General features: G+C 44.7%; 1 protein-coding gene across 3 annotated transcripts in view; it reads left to right on the top strand.

The window, feature by feature from the left end:
* st6galnac3 (ST6 (alpha-N-acetyl-neuraminyl-2,3-beta-galactosyl-1,3)-N-acetylgalactosaminide alpha-2,6-sialyltransferase 3) overlaps positions 1 to 19,441 on the top strand; it is an 81,437-nt gene that overhangs the window by 12,440 nt on the left and 49,556 nt on the right. For all 3 annotated transcript variants that reach the window (XM_066681783.1, XM_066681785.1, XM_066681784.1), the window contains exon 2: positions 15,257 to 15,451. In XM_066681783.1, the coding sequence (XP_066537880.1) occupies positions 15,257 to 15,451 (195 nt within the window). The remainder of the gene's footprint in view (positions 1 to 15,256; positions 15,452 to 19,441) is intronic.

Raw genomic sequence — 19,441 nt, 5'->3', positions numbered from 1 at the left:
CACCATAGTGAATGCTACCATGGTGTTGGCTAGAGGGGTATAAAACCCCAAACACTGAGCTGTGGAGCAGTGGGACTGTGTTCTCAGAAGAGATGGCGCTCCACCCGGTACCTTTGTGATGAGTTGGAATGACCTCTCTAATGTTAATGTGGCTGAATGCCATCAAATCTTCATAGCAATGTTCCTACATCTTGGCACTTGGAAAAGCGATCACTTGAGTATCCAATCACATCCCTGTGATGTGGAGCTGTGCAAGAGAGAGAGAGAGAGAGAGAGAGAGAGAGAGAGAGAGAGAGAGAGAGAGAGAGAAATATGTGAGAGCTCCCTTGTGTTTAATTAGCATTCGGAGAGCTGGGCACTCACTGACTCCGTGTCCTCTGGGAGCATTTGATTTTGAGTTTTCGAGGAGAGATTTCTGAGAGCCGCCGAGCAAGTGAATCCTGGGCAGAATCCTGGGGTTCTCTGCTTCTTCCCTGGCTTTGAATGCGCTGAGATGGCTATTTCTGTTTTGATCCTCTGAATTACACTGATCTCTGGCCTCTCCTCAGTCTCATTTCCAGAGACGGACTTAAGCCGCGTGTGCCAGGCCTTTCCAGTGCTCATCTCTTTTCACTGGTCACTTCCAGGCTGGGGTTAGAGTCGGAATAGTGCTTGGGTTTTTTACCCTTTTACTAAGACTTCACACTTGAGTTTGGAACATTTCTGCGAGGCTTTGATGGCAACCACAGCGTCATTAGCATGGTCAGGTCTGGATCATCAATCACATCCCTTTCCGAAGGTGTTGGATGTACTTCCACCACTCCAAAGAGTGCTCCACAGCCCAGTGCTAGGGGTTTGTATTCCTCTGGCTCACCGTTAGCCCTGGTCCTCAAAACCTTAGGTTCATGTGCAGCTGCCTGAGAGCATCTTGTTTTATTTTGTGTTGCTCGATGCTAACTCTACAACCACAAAAGGGCTTGAAGATCTTGATCCACAATGGGTTAACCCATTACTAACTCACTAACTTTAGGGTGCTTTCTCACATACCTTTTGGAATTTTCAGTTTGGTCCAAACCAAAGTAGCACGTGCGAACGGTGCCTCAGACTATGGTCTGAACCAAAAGAGGTGGTTTCAGTCTGGATCAGATTAAGCTGAGATATGGTCCCATTCAAGTGCAGTGTGAAAACACTTGCTTGGATGGTTCGGACTTTTCATTGCAGGAAATTGAGGCACGCTACCGTCACCCAGTAAATAAGAAGAACCCAATGCCAAAAGTAGAAGTCAATTTTATCAAAAGGGCACTTATTACACCTTTTCACTGCATGGTACCTTCTGTGCTCTACTCTGCTCTACTCTGCTTTTTTGGCTTTAGGTAAATTTAGTCCTGGTCCCTGGAGCCAGGTTCTTTTTTAGCCCTTACTCTCATGGTTCCAAGCCTTGCAGAGCCCTGATTGGTCAGAAAGACTTATTAATCACAACAAAAGGCAGACGTCCAGCATTGTTGTGTTTTCCCAAGCCCGCTGTTACCGTTAGCAACAGGGTTTTGAGATGACACCGGATACATTTTGGCAGAGGTGGCAGTGGTGGTGGAAAAGCAACTAGGGACCAGGGACCAAACAGAGTAGAGCTGAGTAGAGTCCAGTAGAGTAGGTACCATGCAGTGGAAAAGCAGCATTCATATTTAAGCATGTAAAGTACAGTTGCAGGGTTTCCCACAGTGCTTTACAGTTGATAAGTGTTCCTACAAAGTTCTGAAGTACTTTCTCTGACTTTCTGTGTTTAATGTGTTTTTCCTCAGTTTTCAGTCACAAACACGCATTTTGAAGTATAATCCAGCGTTTAAGGCGAGCTGTGTGTTGTCTCTTGAGTTTCCCCGCGGCTGTGTGTACAATGTTTTGAATCATTTATTTTCAAAGCGTGCAAACACCACACAGAGCACAGAATTCACAAAATATCAGTGGATTTTTATAACACAGAACGATAACTTGGTTTGTCTCTTGAGCTTTAATTAAGGTGGAAAATATTTAAGGTGGAACCCAAAATGCAAATAAGAATCTGGTAAATAAGTAGGCGAGGCATATATTGGTTTTGAAATCTGCTTTAAAAATGTTTGTTTCTTCTACTCTAATGCTTTATTTAGTGGGATGCTGGTAGGTAGTCGTGTTAGTGCTTAATAATTGTGTAGTCACTATTCTGTGCTGGTCTTATTTATCAAGCTTTTGATTTCCCTCACACTGGGACAGAAGCACAAAGCAAAAGGGCTGAATTACCTGAAGCCAAACTGTAAAAATAAGCAAAGCCTTCCAGGCCGGCACTGGGAATTTTCACCGCATCCTTGTTACCTAATGCTCTTCCTCCTGCAGCCCTCGCCAAACGAAGCAGAGCTGAAGGACGAGATCCAAATAAACACCTACCTACATGCCCCTCTCTTCCGGACTCAGATCCCTCCCCCTCAGGCTCCTGTCTGTCTCTCTCTGAACATATGGCATAGGGGACATTTTGCCAGAACAAAGCTGCAGTCCCAGGGTTTGGGATTACGCTTACGGTTGACATCAGATACAGGACTGGCCTGTGCAAGGGTCGCATACGACCTGTTTCCAGTCTCTTGCAGCCAGGTGGTTCTAACTGTGGCGCCCCAAATACTCACTGATTCATGAGGCCAGGATTAAACTTCACTGGACTGCAGTTTCACAAGAGCTTTTGAAACACACAGTGGTTCGCAGGAATAAAAGCCGATGGCATCCGATTTTATTCCTGAGAAACTAGAGGGGGGAAAGGAAGGTGTATTAGAAAGGACTATCTTAATGCTCTTATCTTGTCATAGCAGTAAGTCTCTAAGAGCTTCTGGGCACATCTGGGCAGCCAGAGGCACTACACTGATCAGCCATAACATTATGACCCTATCCTTTGTTTCTATACTCACTGCCCATCCATGAGGACCCCCACAGAGCAGGTATAATTCAGGTGGTGGATTATTCTCAGTGGTGCAGTGACACTGAGTGGATCAGACACAGCAGTGCTCGTGGAGTTTTTAAACCCTTCAATGTCCCAGCTGGACTGAGAATAGTCCACCGATCAAAAACATCCAACCAAACGAAGTCCTGTGTCACTGATGAAGGACTAGAGGACGACCGACACACACTGTGCAGCGACAGATGAGCTACTGTCTCTGACTTTACATCTACAAGGTGGACCAACGAGGGAGGAGTGTCTCACAGAGTGGACAGTGAGTGGACACAGGGTTTAAAATCTCCAGCTTTAATGTGTCTGATCCACTCTCACCAGCACAACACACACTAACACACTTAAATCCTTACAGATGTGTTCCAACAGCAAACGTAAATCCTTTCTAGAAGCTGTTAACGCAGCCAAGAACAGACAAACCCCTGAACTGTACATTTTGGAAGAAATTAAGTGTCCATCGGCTTATGAAGCCCCTCCATCACTGAGTGGGTGGGGTACTTTCTACTGCTCTTGTCCAAATGCTGGCTTTTAAGTTTTCTTCACAACAGCAATTTTTTCAGGGTCAATTTCCAAACTGCAGTCTCCAGAGATGTGCAGCAGACCCTCAGTGGGGTTAATGTCAGGGAGCTGGACCTCTCCCTCCACTTCTGGTGAACATCATTCACCCAGCCACTCTCTCTCTCCCTCCTCGACCTCACACACTCTTTTAATCCTGAGAAGATCCTCGGATGGAGCCGGTACTGCCTTCACCTCAGTGATGGTTCTGTAGGATTTGGAGAGAATCTGCTGGATAAGGAGAAAAGTTTGTAATCTTTAAAATGGGCTTTAGGCTCTACTTTCTTTACTTAGCCATCAGCAGATTTGCTGCTGAGAGTCTGCGAAGGTCAGATGGACTGTAAACCTACAAAAAAATAATGTTTAATGGATGTCCGCAGGGATTTCAAGAAACGAGTGCAATGTGGGTGGGTAAAGTGTGCGTCATTTAAAAAGAAGAAACAGCCACAAACCCACTTTATTTGGCACTGAGCTAAAATAGTTTATTACAACAACATCATTTTTCATTTAATATGTAATTTTTAAAACGTAAATACACCCTAGACTTTATTTTATTGTGTCTGATTTATATTATAGACTATATATTATATAGACGCTCAGCGTCTCTGGGGGTCTCTGGGGCAGTGGGCTGGCCTCGGCTGGCCCGGACACTCAGCTTCTGCATGATGATTGGATGATCTGTCTGAGGCGGAATCCATTTTTGATTGACAGCGAAATGAGCGAATCAGCGATCCTTTGGTGTAAAGATCCGTGGGAGCATTACATTTTCATTCTGTTCTGAGTTGAACCAGACTTTCTTAAACCTCTTAGCGGCATTTTCTTTGTTAAAAACGACTAGCGACAAATCGAGCTTCTATTTCTGGTGGGGTTTTTGTAGCTGCTTGTGTTTGGAGACTGACTTCTATCTCAGTTTCTGTCCAGCGGGTGCTGCTGAGCCCCTCCACCATCACAAAGCACTCACAGGCGGACACACTTCACATGGGCCAAGGCCGTTTAAGCAGCCTAGCTCTGCTGGCCATTGAGAGGACACTCACAGAATCATCACAGATCATTTTCTTCAAAAGGAATGGAGGGTAGAATTTACGTATAAATAAACCGACACATTTTATGATGTAGGCCGAAATTGAGCTTCCCCTCCTTGAAAGACCAGCATCCGCCACTGATTTGTGACCACGCCCAAATTCATGACAACACAGTGAGACTACTATCAGGTCACAAGTGGGTGGGTTTTTTTTTTTTTTTTAATTGTAGACATGTTCAAACCCAAAGTTTCACCCCACAGGGTTTTGTAGGGGCATTCATCTCTGTGCCCCAAGCCCTCTGAAGCTGCTCTTGGCGCCTCTCTCTAGTGGAAAAGCAAAGAAGCAGGAGAGAGCCACGCAGATGCAGGAGAAGCAGAGGAGAACTGTCAGAGAACTCAGAGGTGAATGGTGTTTACGCCATAGCGATGGACACAGCTAAAGGGACACGAGGGGGAGTCCATCCCAATTCTGCTTTCAGCTCAATGCCTTGAATGCTTTATTGGTTGTGCCCATTTTGCTCACCTTTATATAACATCATCACAGTGCACACTTCAGAAAAGGCCTTAGGGCAGTAATTGGGATGGGAGTGAGACAGCTCTGTGATTGGTTAAGGATGCATTCAATTTATCTGAATTTTTGAAGTGGTAATTTTGAAATACATTTTTTGAGCAACAAATTTCAATATCTCAATTTCAAATCAACACTAACAAAAAATAAAGTTAAAAAATGACCCCATTAAAAAGGCATGTAAATATAATTAAAATTCAGAAAAAATATAATTAAATTATTCCTAATTCAGATTCACATACTTTGAATTTGGCTCCATCTGGTTACTTGGCTCCATCCACCCCGCTACCTGCAGTTCTTCCACTTCTTTTTTTGGCATCCATTGTGAGAACTTCCAGTGTTCCTCCTAAAAGCTGTTGTTGTCCACACAGACCCCTGTAAACACATACCTTGACTCTGGAGAACAGGGTCCCTGTGGTTCTTCAGGTCCACGTGAGTTTATAAATAAAGCAATATGACACAACCCATTCCATCAGAAGCCGAGTTATTGTTTATGTTTTGCTCCAGCCTCATTTCCTCAGAGAGCTGACGAGTCTGTGCGTGCCGGAATTAGTGCGAGGCGCCGGGCGAAGGGAGAGGAGGAGGGCTGGGTAAATATTTCTCAAACCCTTGATTAATTGAAATTGGATTTTAACGGCTCATTCAAGCATGAGTGCAGGAGGCGTGCGGCGAGGAGCGAGCGCTTTTGCATTGCTAATGTAATTTTCATCTCTCGCCGGCACATCGGAGGGCCTGCAAGAACGTGGCGGTTCCATGCACGTCTCAGGCATGCCTTTATTTTTGGAGCCCTGATGCCAAGCTGTTAAACTAGCTCTCTCTGCATTGTTCATCTTACAGAAAGAGTGTAGATCTGCCTCTTAATCAGGAGCCTTTCTCTGGTGGTTTTCGATCGCTGTGCACACGCCGTGGAGTTACAAGACGCCGAGAACAGAAACAGGTTATTGGAACAAACGTAGCCCCTCTGTCCTCTCAGTCTAAGACGTTGGTTGCACTTTCAATTTCTTCAGATCTCTCATGGCCTTCATGCTGGTTTTCCTAACCCTCTTTGTTTTTTTCTCTCTCAGCAGTTCTCTGTTTTTTCTCTGTGTGAAGGCCAACTTATTCTTCTGCGTTGACTTGACGAGTGGCCTACGTTGTAGCCTACGCAAGAACCCTATTCTGTTGTGAAGGTTTATACTTCGGTGTTAGTGTCTGCATCACCCTGCAATTACACCTCCACACCACTAGGGCTGCATCTCAAACATCTTCCTCTCCACTACATAGTACACAATTTAGTGGTGTAGTGGTATATCTTTTATAAATCTTAAAAGTGCACTATTTAGGGAGAAGGGCGTTGTTTGGGACAGAGCAGAGTTTACATGATGTACCAGAAGCTAATACAAAGCTGGCACGTTTTTTCCACATGGTGCTGCTTCCCGTTGAGTTATTTTTTCTTCCTGGAGACCTCTGCGTTTTTCCTTTGTTAGGCATTTTTATTCCTCCCTGAAGCCCACATGTCTGAGGTAATCTCTCGCTGTGAATTTGCTGCTGTCTGTGTCTCTGTGTGTGGAGAGGAGTTCATGTTCCTGTACCTCTTTGGTTCAACATAAACAATGTCCATTTGAGTACTGACCAATCACAGTTGTTGCAGTTTGCGCTGACGTGACATGTAGTTACATTTCTGGAGAGGTGCGTGTCAGGCTATACCGTAGGGTTTGTGTCGATGCAGACGTATAAATTGGGCTTTAGTTTCTTATAGTCGTTTTCTCTCATATTTATCCCCTAGTGTTGCGTATATTGGTCTTACTTCATGTTTGGTCTATCATTTCTAGACCTGGTCTCTGCGCTTCGGTAACATATTTGCTCGTTGTTTAAAATTGTAGTTTTTATTGTCACGTTTCAAAGAAAAATATGGAGCTCCAAAATAGTAAGGTTACAGGAGAAGGAAAGAAACCTTCTTAACTTTCAATGAAAACCAATGTGAAAAGATTTTACTCGAGGTAATGTATGGACAGCTGACAAATGATGTAACAAATAAAAATCCACAAAAATGGAGATAGTAGCATCTCTGCATTTACATCCCAGTCCTTGCTTCCTCGCCACATTGCACCACGTCCTGTTCATGTTGCAGGTGTTGCAGCAGGTGCGTTTTTAAGGCGGCAGTGAAGCGTGCTGTAAATCTCAAGCCCTTTGGGGAATCTGTGAAGATGAAGCTGGTTAGATCCGCGGATGAGATGTGGAAGAGGAATGAGCAGGAACTTAGATTTTCCATCTAAGAAAGTCTTCTGAATCAGGAATGGGAGGTTTGAAGGCATTAAAGGAACACTAGGTAAGATTTGGAATTTTTCTCTCCTGGGCTCCTGGGCTTACAGTTGCAGAGTGTAATTCACTTTTTTCCAACCGTCTTCCAAAAGTGACATAGTGCTGTTCCTGCAGTGCGGAGCTTGGAGTAGCAATGACAGCTCAGAGCAGCATCACGGTGATTTTCATTGTCTTCAGATTCATATAATCAGTGCAGTTATAGTTGTGATGTCATTGTTAAAGTCACAGTATGGTCATGTGGTTTATGGTCACTCTGGTTCTCTGAGTCACTCTGAGTCAACCCAGAGTCATTCAGCAGGAACACCCCACAGCTTATTTGATATTAATCTTTTGTGTCTTATTTCCTTTACTGTGTAGCATCTTCTCTCCAACTCCACATCCTTTCACACACACACACATGCTCACACACTGAACCGGACATCAGAACACTGTAGGATCGATAGTTGCGCAAATGAGGTTGAGAGAAAGTCCAGAAATAGCTTGATTCCTTCTTCACCCTCCCTCCCTTAGCCCTTTACTGAGAGCAGTGTTAGCGAGAAGGCTCTCTCCCGTGGGCCGCAGTAAAACCCTGTCACGGTCGTTAAGGAGAAAAGCTTCGTAAAGAAACAGCCAAACACAGCCATGGAGTTGCCTGCAGCCTTGGAGAGACCTTGAGTCTTTATAGAGCCTGCAAAGCTGTGAAAGAGTGATTGAGTGTGTGTGTGTGTGTGTGTGTGTTATGCTCAGGAATGTCGGCACAAAAACCTTTTTTTGAGTGTGAGGGATTCGGCACTAATGTAATCTCTGCACTGTAAAAAGTGTCAAAGGGTGAATTATTGGAAGGGCAGTGTGTCACCCAGTAATAGCAATAGCGCCGCAATCATGGCTCCCTCCATCACCACGGCTGAAATTGGTGTCTCTAAATAGCAACGTCTGGCGAGACCTTACAGCTGCATTCCTCAGGAACCTGGTCTGTTACAGCCATAACCCTGAGGAGACTGCACTTCTACAGAGCTGTTTAAGTGACTAATATAAAACAAGTTGCTTTGTTATGTGTTATTGTGGCCCGAGCCCCAGCTGGCTAAAGCCACGCAGTTGAAAATGCAATGAGGCCAGAGCTTCTGCCCGGGAGGTGAAGCTCAGAGCCAAACCACATAGACTGAAGTGGGGATACATGATCCTCCCTGCTTTGTTCCAGCCCTGAGCACCACGTAACATGGAAGAAGTCTGGAGAAACAGGTTCCGGAGTTCCGGAGTTGTCCTTTCACATGTCTTGTGCAGCCGGAGATTTTCTCTGCTTTAGGCAAATGTACCGCCTGCTTTAGGCATGGGACGACGCCTGTGATTTTCTACTCAGACATAAACCGGACCTTTTACTCAGAGGTTGACCGGATAAAGTCTGAGTTTCTGGGTTACCAAGCATGTGTTAAAGGGGCTTGAGTAACCCCTGGAAAGGGCATGCTGATAGGTATAAAGGGCTAAGGAGAGTTTTGGAGAGAGACAGAGACTTTTTGTTGGATTTCTTTCACCTGGCAATAACACTCCTTTGTGCCCAGCATTTGGCGCACTGGGGCCACGTGATACAGGACCTGTGGGTTGTCACTGAAGGTATCACAGAGACACTGGTCACTCGTCCACAGCGTCGAAACCCAAGCTAGCCAGACTAACCTCAGGGTTTTAACACTGAGGTTCTGCGCACAGTGGAAGCAGTGGGGTGGGCTGTGACATGGAAGATCCCCGAGATATGAATCCGGATGGGACTAACATTTTGAGACGAGTGCTGGTGAAAATCAGCAGATAATTCATCCTATTAATTTTCTCGGAAGAGCGAGGCAAATGCCGACATAGCTCCTGCAAAAAGAGGAAACAATCCCAGGACCCCATGGACATTTATCTCCACCCAAATAAGACTTAAGTTGATTTTCATCCAGTATTTGTGATCACTGGCCAAGTCAGTACCACAATGTAGACCAGTGATGGCGCTATTGTGCTCTTTTCACTCTGTCTCTAATCCCCCCGCTCTCTGAAAGGCTGGTAATGGGTGAAATTGTGCAGAACACAGAGCCCTGTGCAATGATTATCCTGATGGATAGTAGGATGATGAGGCGATTCATATGTCGGCTATCCGTGGAAGTTCATCGACTTTCCATCCCTCTCCCAAGCCCTCCTTCTCCCCTCTCACTCCAAGCCCGGCCTGCCCCTCCTTCCTTACCCCAAGCCCTCACTGTGCCCCCAGATTTGACACACCATTTTCCAGTGATTGGTGACTTCAGATTGAAATCGAAGGTGAAGGATTTTTTTTTATTCGCCGTTCTATGCCATGAAAACAGATGAGAGGGATGAGTGTAGGACAGATGGATGCTCTCTCTCACTCTCTCTCTCTCTCTCTCTCACACACACACACACACACACACATCTTACAGTATCTTTCTCGACAGCCCTAACAACGTCCCCTGTGAGTTACTCACAGCTCGCAGACGACTGAAGAGTGGATCATTGCATCATTAAAGAATGTTATTATTTATAATGCTTTCACATCGTATATAAATAAAGGGTGATTTCTCAGAGAAGTGCACTGGCCTAGATCAGGGGTGTCCAATGTCCAGCAGAGAAGGACAAGCATTCATTGAGGCCGATGTCTATTCTCAGTCCATTTTATAACAGCGAAAATCATATTTGTGGAAGCACAGCACATGGTGCTGCGGGGGAGGGATCAGGGGTCGCGGGTTTAGTCCCCACCTGTGGATTTACTCCAGTAACCTGCCACAATCCAAACACAGGGCGTAAGTTTTATTGTCCACAGTGTGTGAGTGACTGGGTGAGTGAGTGAAACTGTCCACAGGCGTGTGTGTGTCTGTGACTGGGTAAGGGTGTGAAACTGTCTACAAATGTGTGTGTGTGTGTGTGTGTGTGAGTGACTGCGTGAGTGTGTGAAACTGTCCACAGGCGTGTGTGTGTCTGTGACTGGGTAAGGGTGTGAAACTGTCTACAAATGTGTGTGTGTGTGTGTGTGAGTGACTGCGTGAGTGTGTGAAACTGTCCACAGGCGTGTGTGTGTCTGTGACTGGGTAAGGGTGTGAAACTGTCTACAAATGTGTGTGTGTGTGTGTGTGTGTGTGAGAGTGACTGCGTGAGTGTGTGAAACTGTCCACAGGCGTGTGTGTGTCTGTGACTGGGTAAGGGTGTGAAACTGTCTACAAATGTGTGTGTGTGTGTGTGTGAGTGACTGCGTGAGTGTGTGAAACTGTCCACAGGCGTGTGTGTGTCTGTGACTGGGTAAGGGTGTGAAACTGTCTACAAATGTGTGTGTGTGTGTGTGTGTGAGTGACTGCGTGAGTGAGTGAAACTGTCCACAGGCGTGTGTGTGTCTGTGACTGGGTAAGGGTGTGAAACTGTCTACAAATGTGTGTGTGTGTGTGTGTGAGTGACTGCGTGAGTGAGTGAAACTGTCCACAGGCGTGTGTGTGTCTGTGACTGGGTAAGGGTGTGAAACTGTCTACAAATGTGTGTGTGTCTGTGACTGGGTAAGGGTGTGAAACTGTCTACAAATGTGTGTGTGTGTGTGTGTGTGAGTGACTGCGTGAGTGTGTGAAACTGTCTACAAATGTGTGTGTGTGTGAGTGACTGGGTGAGTGTGTGAAACTTTCTAAAAATGTGTGTGTGTGAGTGAGTGACTGGGTGAATGTGTGTTGCCCTTGTGCCCTATGATTCTGACCTACTGTGACCCTGGTTTGAACGAATTAATGAATGTTTTAATAGCAGTAATCTATTATTTTTACATTGCGTTCTATTAAATGCAACACTTGATGAGCCAATGTATGCTCCATAGAGTCCCCCACATGAGCCTTTAATACAAAATCTCTGACACATCTAGGCCACTAGGTGTCAGTGTAATAGCTGTATCATAGACTCATAGGAGAGGTGTTGACTGTTCCTTTGATTTTCTGACCCTGTTTGAAAGAGTTGGGCATCCTTGGCCTGTTTGTACAATAAACATTTTTACAGTGTGAGCCTCGTATTCCTGCTGCAGCTGTTTTCTTTGTGCCTGAGGTTTCTTTTCCCGGAGCGGCCATGGACTAGATAGTAATGTAACACGCTGCAAAACATTGGAGTGTGAACTCTAAATGGCCGCTTTTTTGTGTGTCATGGCGCTTGTTTGAAGTGCTCCTGAGAAGCGAGGCCTCGCCGAGACGTTTGATGTGCGAGATCTGAGCCGTCTGCTTCTCTGACAGCCACCTCCCATTATTCCACACATGAGCCGAGCATCAGCAGAGCCATCAAAACAGTTCAAAGACTCCTTCCACATCCACACGCTTTCGGCCTCCGCGCGGCAGGATGGGCTTTGGGCTCAAGGTGCTTGTTTACAGACTGTTTGCAATGAATCGTTGTCCTCTGGTGGCCATGACTACAATTTGGATGGGATTTGGGAATCTCATCCATCACTCAGCGCAGCGCCAGCGAACCTGGGTGTCTGCTAGGAAACATATCCGACTCGGGCAGTTATTGTTCTCCTCCAAGTATGTTGAGCCCAGCACACTTTGAGTTTGGGGGGGGGCGGGGGTTCATTCCAACAACAATTAGGGGATTTCAGAGACCACTTCCAAGGCCACACAGTTTTCTACCAGGTCACATAGCAAACATAAATAGAATGGGGGAGTTGGGCAATTAGTGTCCTCCTCCATATGTGTTGAGCTGTACAATGAGCTCTGTACACTTAGACCAGAATATCTCTGAGGAAGTTCTAGCCTTCGTTTTCCCAGCTTAGTTGCATTGTGTGATTCAGCTGATGGGTGGAAATGGCAAAAATGTAACTGGGGAGCAAACTGGGAAATATTCTGCCATTTTGGGAATTAAATATTTGCCAGTTGCTAAGTTCAGAGAAAGTCCCAAGTCTTGTATTTATTTGTAGTGTTAGAAAGCTTAATTTACAGGATTTTTCCCTCTGCCCCACATTAATCTGATTAGCAAGGGCATGTCCGGTGGCTGAAGGTCACTTCTTTAGTTTTGCAGTGGAGATATGAGGCTGACGTAGCTAACAGTCGAGGCAAGCTTACACTGACATGATGTATACAATAAACAGGAAAGTACAAATAAAAAACATAAAAATAAAAATGAACCGATGTTTTGCAGCATTGATAACGTTAAGTGTAATGGTATAAACAGGTTTGCTTCTACACGTGAGCCACCAGATTCTTGAATTTAGTCCCATCGTTTTCTTTAACATATTTAAAATATTTAACAAGTTAAGTGCTCCAAGGCTCAGCCATCTTGAGTGATTCTTTAGTGTGAAATCCTGGGGTTTATTGCCCAACGAGGAGCTGAGGCTCGGCTGACAGCGATCCCCTGGTGGGATGCTTCTGAGCCCCACTCCATGCTGCGTCTGCTGCTATCAGTAATTGAAACTGTCCGTCATCTTTCAGAAGTCCAGGAATTGGATCTTGTCTTACAGTATTATTTTTATATCCGTTGCATTTGAGTAGTTTTGTGTGGAAGTGGACACAGAAGGAGGATTTTGTGTTAATAGAGTTTTGGCGCTTAGACCTCTATATTTTCTTTTCTGGGAAAAGAGGCTGTCGTTTCTCAGTTGGTAGAGCCCAGCTGATATCAAGCATTCACTGCTTTAAGAGGCTAGATATTCATATTTGGGTTCTCCACTGCCCTGAATCCATGCTGTTGAAGAGTTTGAAATCTGGACAGGCAGAGGTCAAAGCACAGACAGGAAGAGGGTCAGCAAAGAAAATCATTGGCTATAAAACACAAGGTTCAGGACTCAGAACTACCAGACTGCAACAAAAGTGTTGGTAAAGGGTAGTCACTCCCAGATTGCACTCCCAGATAGTCCGTTGTCAAAAAGACACGGGACAGACATTGGATCAATGTTGATTAACTGTGGACTGTGGGAGGAAGCTGGAGCACCTGGAGGACAGCCGTGCAGACACAGGGAGAACGCACCAAACTCCACAGAGGCAGTGACCTGACCCCGAGACACTAGAGCTGTGTGGCAGCGACACTACCCCTCTACTGCCCTCCCTGTTTTTCACTCTATTTTTGGCAGAACCTCTGAATACTGAATCTGAATCCTGCTGATGCTGTAACAAAAGTGGTTGCTTAGCATTGGCTCAGTATCAGGAGGTCAATAACAGCCATTATTATATATCGGCCAACTGTGTTGGTCCTGATGGAGCAATCAGCTATCGCATCATCTCTGAGCTGATGGAGGCAGCACCTGGTGGAATGTAGCCAAATGTATATTCATCATACATCTCAGAGCGGAGTCTAGTCATTAGGCCTCAATTCCCAGGACAGCTCATTATTCAGACATAAATAACTCACTTCTCCTGCCAGCATCTGAAGGCGAGAGCATAAAGAGAACTTAAATATGTGATGTTATTTAGCCTTACCTGCTGCTTTAAGACTTTCTGGGCTGGCCTGCTGGATGGGCTCAGAGTGAGTCGTATCAGATGAAGGTGAAGGGGCAGAAGGCTCAGCCTCGAGGGAAGGTGATGAAGTATTCATCGGGCCAAGCTCTTTTCCACCTCACCGCTTGTGCTTTAGCTCTGGAGTGGGGAAGAGAGGGAGGCGGGCCGGAAAGCCTCCTTATTTTTATTTAAAGCCTCGCTCCTGGTGGCCTGGATGAGAGCGGGAATGCTACACTAGAGATCCCGGTGTGTAATTTGGCTTCCGAATGCAATCATACACTCTTCCCACTTGGCAGGTGCAAGAGCAAGGCAATAACTCGCCTGGCAAATTGACTCCCACACCTGGTACACATTTTAGTCTATTCTCAACGGATCAAAGGCATCATGCACTGCATCCAAAGTTATTGGACAGTAAATACACACACCGGTCACTTTATACAGACATGCTGACCACTTTATTAGCTACATTTTGTGGGTCTGCAGAGACTGTAGCTCAACAGTTCACGGTCTGTGTAAGTCGTCCTCTAGCTCTTCAACAGCAGTTTGGTTTCTGACCATGAAGCTGCTCTTGTCCATGTATTTTTCGGGTGGCTGTCCACTCGTTAAGTAGCAACTGCTGGACTGTGAACGATCCGATCTGGAGTCAAATTGCACCTGAGTTGCTTGTTGATTGACCGGCCTGGACTGACTTCCAGGACTCTGACAAGTCTTTAAAGGCAATCTAGACGATTGTGGAGAACGACTGTTCTCTCTGCAAACAAACTCCTCCCTTCCTGTTGGCATTCATTCAGAAGCTGTGCATCTTTTAAGGTGGAACAGTATGTGTGTTTATGGAGTCAGTTCCACCTTAAGTAATGTAACTGTAACAGCAAAAATAAGTCAGTATAGGGCAACAGAAGGAGAACGCTCCTGAGTCAGTTCTGTTTGAGGCACTTAGATACTTTCCCTTTTACAGAGCCAGAGCTGTGTATAAAGACTGGAGCTTTATCCAGTGCACAGACCAGTGAGCTAGCAAGCCGGTGAGGAAGCATTCTTTGGATTTTCTAAATGGACTTTAAATCATGAACATCATCTTCGCTGACTCTTAAGTCGTATTGGACTAATGTTTAAAAGACATGTAACTCGACTTGGACTTATACATGGCATATTTACCCTTTTAACTTGGTGACAAACAACTCAGAACCTGCATAAAGGTACTTGTAAATGTCTCAAAAGCTCATGCTGTGGTCAGTGAGTGGAAGCACAGTAAGTGGAAGGTCCCTAGGAGAATATCCTCTGAGAACCTCATTGCCATTTGTCTTGCTATGCCCGTTATTGTCTTGTTTTACTTCACTTCCCAGTGGCAATTGCATGCTGTTTATTAATGTTCCGTGTCTCGTTCTACTGGCCCAAATTTGGGTTATTGGATTTTCCAGCGAGTTATGAGTTAGTCTAATGGAACGACTTCCCTCTTTCTCGTCTTCCTGCAGAAGAAGTCGGTGATAGCCACTGGCCTCATCGTGGTGGTGTCCCTGTTTGTGGTGGTGGTCAACTACTCGGAGAAGCCCTACTTCCTCCTGCAGCCCGTCCTGGGCCAGAGCTTCAGCAGCCACTGGATGTTCTCACGGCAGCAGCACAAGGCCTTCAGACCCCACACCGGCTACGTCAGCATCCCCGACCAGGAGGTGAGAGCAGTGCACCAACACGTTGCCTTCACTCGCAGCGGTATCTGACCAGAAAACGTCAACCAGTGGTCAACATAATGTCCTTCTCTCACCAGCAAATCTTTTTTATTGTGGCCCATTTTTTGTGGTTTTGTTATGACCACTAAAGGTAAAGCTGTGCCTGACGTAATGGCATACAGTGCCAACGTATTTTGGACACAAAATAACCAGCAGACCAGGCTTGGGTAAGAAAAACCAGGCTACACCAAAAAGAGTCCCTGGGCAAGACCCCTAACAATACAATCACCATTATCTGTAACCTGATTAGTATTGTAAGTCGCTCTGGATAAGATGTAAATTCAGAGTAACCTACAATTACAGTGTTACCAATGTAGGGGTCTGTAGTTACTTACTGCCTTACTGTTACTGTATCAAACTCCATTTTGCCAGATAGAGAACGTGAGTGTTGTGCATTATGCTGTACAAGAGAGACAGAAATATAGACATGCAGATTATTCAATCCTGGATGTCACATGCAAACTATGAGCTACATGCTCTCCATATATTTATAGCACTCTATTGACAGTGACCTCAAGATTTTGTTTTGTTATCTGCGTCCAGCCATAAAAACCTACATTACACGAACCGCCTGTTTGGATAAGTGGTGTCTCACTAATCCTCGTGGCCAGACCTTTTGCTTGGACGTCTGCTGCTTGCGTTAATAATAGCATGCACATCATTTTTATGGCCTGACCTCAGATTTATCACATTATTCACGAGAGAGCGTTAAGGCTGAGTTACAGGACAAAACAGCTCGGTGTGGAGGGCTGCCAGCGAGGTGCTCTCACATGACCAAGGTCAGTGGGGAATCTGTACCAGGCACATTTCTGATTCATAGCAGCAGTGGGGAATAATGCTAATGTCCTTTTACAGAGCTCTGTGGGTTACTGCTAGAATCAGCGCAGTGCTTTTTGGGGCTGCATGACATCAGTAAAATACTGTACCTCTGTTATATGGCTTCATACTGCTGTACACCTGGGAGTATTTTACAAGAGCATTTGAGAACCCTGTTGAAAGAGGCTTTTAATATCAAAACTCAGGACTTTTCTGTAAATGAATGCTGATTTAAAAAAAATCTTGTCTCTATATAGGAGCCTGTTTTCCTATGTTTTGGGCAGCAGTACCTCGATATGTACAAATGTGATGTTTACTTTGGTTTATCTTGTCAGTTCATCTTTATATATCTTTATATAGTATGTATGTTTGTGTGTGAATGAAAAAATAATTAATGCAAAATAAAAACACATAATCTGAATAGTGCACATTTTGGATGCTGCCAGCTGCCAGTTATTTTAGTTTTGGATAATATTCTCACTTAATTTACTGTTTAAACAACAGCATGAACTAGTTGGGTTTGACATTATTGCACATTTGAACACAATTTTAACAACACATTTGTATGTTGAAAAATGTTATATATATTGTCTCCATCCAAAGAAAAATATATATCTCCAAATATCTGTCACTTTACAGGAGAAGGATAAAACCTTCTTAACTTTCATTGGAAGTCAATGTAAAAAGATTTTATTCAAAATAAGTAAAAAAGTATTTCCACTGGAAATGAAGGACAGCTGCTGTGTTAAAATTATGTTGTAAACTAAACATCTACAAATATGGAGATAAATGTTTTTCTTTGGTCAATGACGAGCTCATGCTAACCTTCACCATAGCAACTTGGGGAGATGTAGCTTGTTTTGACAATTTGCATATCACCTCCTTTTTTAATTAACAAATGAGGTGTTGTACAGCCCTAATGTTTTACTGAGCATAACATAGAGCAGAATTTTATGGGCTTGTCTAAGGATTATTGGAGAGCTTTGCTGATGCAGATGATGATGATGATGATGGTTATAATGATGATGGAGATGAATAGGATACAAACATGATTATTCTAGGTTTCTGTTTTAGTTCAATGGAAGATATTGTTATTTTGTTTGGTTTATTCAGAGAATGTAGCTGTCTCAAGGAATAAAGCATGGTAGACTGAAATGACACACACACACACACACACACACACACACAAATAGAGAGAGATAGAGACAGGTATTTTCTCTAGAGAGCAACAGTTCCGAGAGCACTTTTCAATGCTACATTGATCACAAATACAACCCTGGGCTCCCATCAGAAATTGTCCCACGTCAAGAGACTGGAAGAGTGTTTTTATTCCTGTTATTATTTCTTTTATTTTTGGAGAAGCATCGTCATTAACAGCTTCATCACATGACATTTGGCCTTTCCCCTCAAACCTCGATTTCCAATAACGCAGGTCAGCCTGGTGTCAGCGCCGGAGAGGACGGCCTGCTCCCGCTTTGAGCTCAGGACCCGTTCAGTGAGGTCAGCTGTCAGATCAGTGGAGTTGGTTTGACAGTCCGTCCAGAGATGAATGCCTCTCTCCTCCTTTCACTGATGCGCCTGTCACAATCCGGCCCCGGCTGGTTTTGACCGAGTTATATTTCCGTAGCTGGGGTCTGGATAGAATGGCATAAATGGGCAGTGGATTCTGAGTGGACAGCCGCTGTTTAATAAAAAAAATAAGTGGCATGTTGATGGACAGATGGAGTGTTTGAATAACATATGATGTATATAATCAATATGACCTCTGTCTTTCACATCAGCTCCACGGACCACACAGGAGCACTTTGTAATTCTACCATTACAAACTGTAGTCCATCTGTTGTTCTGCATACTTTTGCCCTGTTCCTTAATGATCAGGACCCAAACAAATCCACCACAGAGCGGGTACTGTAGTGTGTGTTGCGCTGGTACAAGTGGATCAGACACAGCAGTTGCTGCCGCAGTTTTTAAAACCTTGTTGGTCCACTTTGTAGATCTATAGTCAGAGACAGTAGCTCATAATATAGCTGCACAGTGTGTGTCAGTCGTCCTCTAATCCCTCATTGGTGGACACAGGACGCTGTTGGCTGGATGTTTTTGTGGACTATTCTCAATCCAGCAGTGACACTGAATTAAAAACTCCAGAAGCACTGCTGTGTCTGATCCACTCGGATCAAAGCAACACACACTAACACGCCACCATGCTGAGTATGGTCCACCATATACAGTACAGAGTCAGTGTACGTTTCATGTATATCACAGGCTCTCAAGGAGACCTGGGGATTACACTTTGCTATTGCTTTTGTCAGTGTGCTGCTCATTGATTTATCCATAGATCTCCTGTGAGAATAGCGCATAGTAGTCTTTCAAAGCCATTAGGGCTGTATATGAACAAGAGTGCTACCATCCTGGATTCTATTATAGCGCTTACCCATCAGCCCACTCAGACTCAGCGCTCAGAGCCTTCCCAACTTTCCCAGTTTTAATAGGACGTATGCTTTATTCTAAATCCATCATTCACCGCATTTCCTGACAAGGATCTGAGATTTCTCAGCTTCTTTTTAGACTGCAGGGATTGTTTGTACTTCATCACTTCATCATGTCCATGGCTCTGGGCTTTGGACATCAAACAGCTTTGAACTTTCCACACTCCCAGTGGCATTTATGGAAATTGCGGTATCAAAGGTGCGGAAGCTGAGGGAGAACATAATCAATATCTGAATGAAAAAAAAAAGACCTAAAGGAGCGCACCTCTTGTGTTGGATATCTTGAAAGATTTCATTTTGAGTATCAACAGCTTTCTCCTCCTCCTGCTTGGTATTCGTGAGCACACAGCCGAGTGTGAGACTTGATTGTATTTTGTTCTTGTTCTGTTTTTTTGTTTTTTGTCCCACGGAGATTTGTATGCGAGGAGACGTATGTTAGAATCCCTCTCATCTCCACCTCAGATGAAAAAGGAGCTTGTCTTGTTTCCCCCGGTGCGCTGAAGTGCCGCTGTGTAGACTTTCCAGGGTTCAGTCGCAGTGGCACCTGATCCTCTGAGCCTTTACCCAGACTCCCCTATGTTCACACTGCGGAACTGCACTTGAATCACATGTAATTTGATTGCAGTACTGT

The sequence above is a fragment of the Hoplias malabaricus genome, chromosome 9 (genome assembly GCF_029633855.1).
Source record: "Hoplias malabaricus isolate fHopMal1 chromosome 9, fHopMal1.hap1, whole genome shotgun sequence".
NCBI lineage: Eukaryota > Metazoa > Chordata > Actinopteri > Characiformes > Erythrinidae > Hoplias > Hoplias malabaricus.
Note: the sequence above shows the minus strand (reverse complement) of the source record. Positions and strands in the feature narration are given on the sequence as shown.